This window comes from Ipomoea triloba, chromosome 11, assembly GCF_003576645.1.
Source record: "Ipomoea triloba cultivar NCNSP0323 chromosome 11, ASM357664v1".
Taxonomy (NCBI): domain Eukaryota; kingdom Viridiplantae; phylum Streptophyta; class Magnoliopsida; order Solanales; family Convolvulaceae; genus Ipomoea; species Ipomoea triloba.
Window position 1 is genome coordinate 3,524,780 of NC_044926.1, and position 3,848 is coordinate 3,528,627.

Consider the following 3,848-nt stretch of genomic DNA (forward strand, 5'->3'; position numbering starts at 1 on the left):
TAAAAAAAAAAAAAAAAAAAAAAAAAAAAAGAAGAAGAAGAAGAAGAAGAAGGTAGCATTACCTTCTCGGGTAATAGTAAAAACGAATAAACTCTCCCTACGCCTCCCTACGCCCCCTCCCAAAAAAAATCTCAGGAAAATGGGCATAAAATTGGAACAAACGAAAAGGAAACCATTCACTTTAGAAACATCCAATACTTATTTATTCACATGAAATTGTAGAAAAAAGAATCACACAAACAATTGATTTGCATAGGGAAAGTGAAATGAGTTGTTGTCAGTTGACCAATATACACCCATATTGTACATAGGTTTGCAATCATTTTAATCTATTTAGATTTTACTCATTTTAGTGTTTGGTGCTAAGGATTTGAGCTAAAGAAAACAAAATAATATACATGAGATGAATGAGAGTAAATAGATTGCCTCACCCATGGAAAAAAAAACATAGCAAAAGGGGGAAGTTACTATAATATTCACAACCACACCAAAATGGAGCTAAATTCCCCAAATAAGATAGTTTTCATTTTATGGAGCTTCCATGATTATATCAGAGAAAAAATTTATAAAAGAGAGACTAAAATTTAAGTAAGAAGTTCAAGTGAGACGGACAAGCTTGCAATTTGCTTGAATTCAAGTACGTCAAGTGTGGCTCAGCTCAAAGTTGATCTGAGGTGCTTGGGATGGCAAACTCACAACTATGGTCAAGCTTTTAATTTTCATTTTATTTATTTACTTCTTTTACATTTTATCTATTTCATTTTTAATTTTAATCAAGAAGCTTGCTATGGCTTGACTCATAAACTCAATAACTCAAGTTTTTTTCTTCTTTCTATTTTTTTGGATTAGTGAACTCAGTAACTGGAGCTAAGCATGAGAAATGTGCAGCTTGGCTTGGCTAGAAAACATCCCTGATTTTAAGTATAACAGGTCCCACTATATCAAAAAGAATATTAGTAGATCAGTTGGACAAAGAATTCAACTATTAGAAAATTTAACTAGTCCATTGCTTAGTTTCATCAGTCATCATAGGAATGTCAAACAACAAAGAATAACGAACGCGAAAAAGAAAAGGGAAAAAAAGGTATTCAGACTTCTAATATTTTTTTACAAACAAGATAAAGAATATCATTTTATATATAAAATAAATGGAAAATTACCCGCTCCCTTATTGTAGCTAATAAGCCATCATTCCATTGTTCACCTTCCAAGCTAATTTCTACAAAAGCAAATACCTCATCAAACGAGACAATTGAGGTGCCACCAACACACTAAGAAATGGATTAACATTGAGAGGTAGGAAAGACATAACAATGGGGGATCCAAAAGGTAACATCACAAATATCATGTAATCCTAAATAAAATCTGTAATATCAATATAGCAATACCTCCTCAACAGAATTATGCTTGTTCACACCTTATACACAATAAAACACTCTACCATACTACATTACTACACATGCTAACAATTGCAGGAATAGAGGATAGATACATTCCACCAAATCTACGAAGAGAGCTATTATCCCAATAAAACAACTAAATATTAAGTGGAGACCTACCTTGAGCTTGGGAAGCACGAGCAGCTTCAAATTCCCTATGCAAACGCTCAAAAATTGTCTTATCAGAGTCCCTAAGAGAGTCAAACAAGACAAAAGCAAACTTTTAGAGACTCTTTGGTCATTAGTGGTGCTTGGGGTGATTTTCAATTAATATTTAGCTTTCCCGGCCATAGGGAAAAAAAAATCCACCACAAGTGCATTATTTGTTAGAGATTCTAGGGAAAGCTTCTGTCATTTACAAGAAATTTGAAAGCCTTTACAATAGCAAGAAAAAGAAGCATACACGTACACAGTCCAATGAAAAATGTTAAATGTGAACAGTGAATATCACAAATGTTACTGAAATCTAAAACAAACTTAGACAATGCTGAAAAGACAATCTTCATTAGTGTATCTTTTAGGCAATTATCCAATAAAAGTTTGCAACACTGTAAGAGAGTGGAAAGAAGTAGCTTAAAAATATTTTGACTTCCAAGGAAAGGAGTTAAGGAATCTTCGAACATTCTACCTAGAAAGACGCTCTGCCAGCTCTCCATGCCTTTTAAGAACATTTGAAACTGCCAACAAAAGAATTAGTATAAATTTAGGGAGATCAAAGGACAAATTTGAACAAGGGAAAAGAGCAAGTCAAGACTGATACACTTAGCCCGTGTAGTCTCCAAAAGCACATCATCCTCTTGCATGAAATTCTGACACACAATCCAAAAAATGATCAAAGTGCATTGATGAGCATATTGTCCGTGAAAGGAACAAATACACAAAAACACATTGGTGATGAAACTTAAACATTAACCAAGCAGCACTGCCTCAAACTAATCTCACTGAATAAATACCAAATTAGCAATAGCAATTCAATAGGAAGTGTGCCACAAAATATTTACAAGTTGTGAAAAAGAAAAGACAATTAAAAAGAAGCAAACTGAATCAAACTCATTCCCTGCTGGCAAAAACATTTTTGACACAACTCTATTTTAGACCTATTTGTCAGATTTATCAGCTGCACCTAAGAAATATATGGAGTTACCTAAACCACAATAAATGTTTACTTAATCTGAAATAGAGAAAAAGATAGAAATGATCAAGTGTGTGCAATTATAATTGGCATAGTGGCAGACCAGAGTCAAGGTTCCTGAATGTCCGACTAATGAACAAGGTCCCTGAATGACACATAGTCTGGCAAGGAAAATATAACTTTATCTCCATCAAATAGCTTGTTGCCAGGACTTGAACCCATAACCTAACAATCAAATAGGTTAACAACAGGTCACCACACCAAGCCCAACCTACAGTGAAACCAAATTCCTAGTAATCAATGCTCAATGAAATCCTTCACAGATTTTGCTATAGTTTAATAAGCATGATTGTCATTCAGCCATCGATTGTTTTTATTTTATACTATGTCAATTTTTATCTAATGCAAAGTTTGTTTAGCCCCTCTGACAGGTGAATTGCCAGGGGAAGTTCATCCTGATTTATTTATAAAGTACGAAAACTCTGCACTTCATACATCACCAGTGTTCACAAAATGAAATGCTAAAAGCATACTCAGATTCAATCAAACAAACAAGCATAGAAGAGCTTTGTAAGAACTATTACCATTTTAATCTTTTCACTGCCTAAAGCCTCCTCCTTAAATTATATGAGCTTCCTGCATTGAGAAGGGGAAATTTAACCACTAATTAGGCTTTAAATCATCCAAAGTAATCGCAGTTCAATTTAGTAGCAAAAAAAACCTATTGGGAAAAATAAAATTAGTGTGGCGGAACAATTACATCACATCAAAAAAACAGGAATTTGACATTAAATTTTATGTTTTTCTTTTATCACAACACAGGGTTTTACCTTTTCACAATCCAGAATTAATCCAACAGCATAGAGACCATTGGCATTCCAAATCTAAACGTAAAAATAACTGAATCAATCAAAAACGGTTCTGGAAAATCACGCACCACATAGGAAAACTTGGCGTTTTCCGCTAGTAAGTCACCATTGATCAAGCCAACAAGTTAAATGTACTGAAGCAGTGAGGACTGGGGAGTGAAGAGAGCTCGGCGACTTCACCGATGAATACAAACTTGAAGTATAAGTGAGAATACGAGATGAAGAAGCAGGTGGGCAGAGAATGGCAAAAGCTGGGGAATTAGGGATATGATAAATTAGGGATTTGTAATATTATCCGATTGACCGAGTGGACATACGCGGGTCGGGTATCGGATTAACCAATTTATGAAGCCTCTAGGTTTTTTTTTTTTTTTTTTTTTTTTCCCAATAATATTTCCCTTGTTTGTC

The 3,848-nt window shown here is 34.2% G+C and overlaps 1 protein-coding gene across 2 annotated transcripts in view; it reads right to left on the reverse strand.

Annotated features, from left to right (window-relative positions):
• Positions 1-3,715, reverse strand: part of LOC115997612 (centromere protein O) — a 9,255-nt gene extending 5,540 nt beyond the window's left edge. The window contains exons 1-6 of one of the 2 annotated variants that reach the window (XM_031237200.1): positions 3,402-3,715; positions 3,156-3,207; positions 2,200-2,248; positions 2,068-2,116; positions 1,560-1,630; positions 1,161-1,219 (exon numbers count right to left, since the gene is read on the reverse strand). In XM_031237200.1, coding sequence (XP_031093060.1) covers positions 1,161-1,219; positions 1,560-1,630; positions 2,068-2,116; positions 2,200-2,248; positions 3,156-3,158 — 231 coding nt within the window. In that variant the 5' untranslated portion in view covers positions 3,159-3,207; positions 3,402-3,715. The remainder of the gene's footprint in view (positions 1-1,160; positions 1,220-1,559; positions 1,631-2,067; positions 2,117-2,199; positions 2,249-3,155; positions 3,208-3,401) is intronic. The other variant, XM_031237199.1, reaches the window with a different exon arrangement.
• Positions 3,716-3,848: the final 133 nt, after the last annotated feature.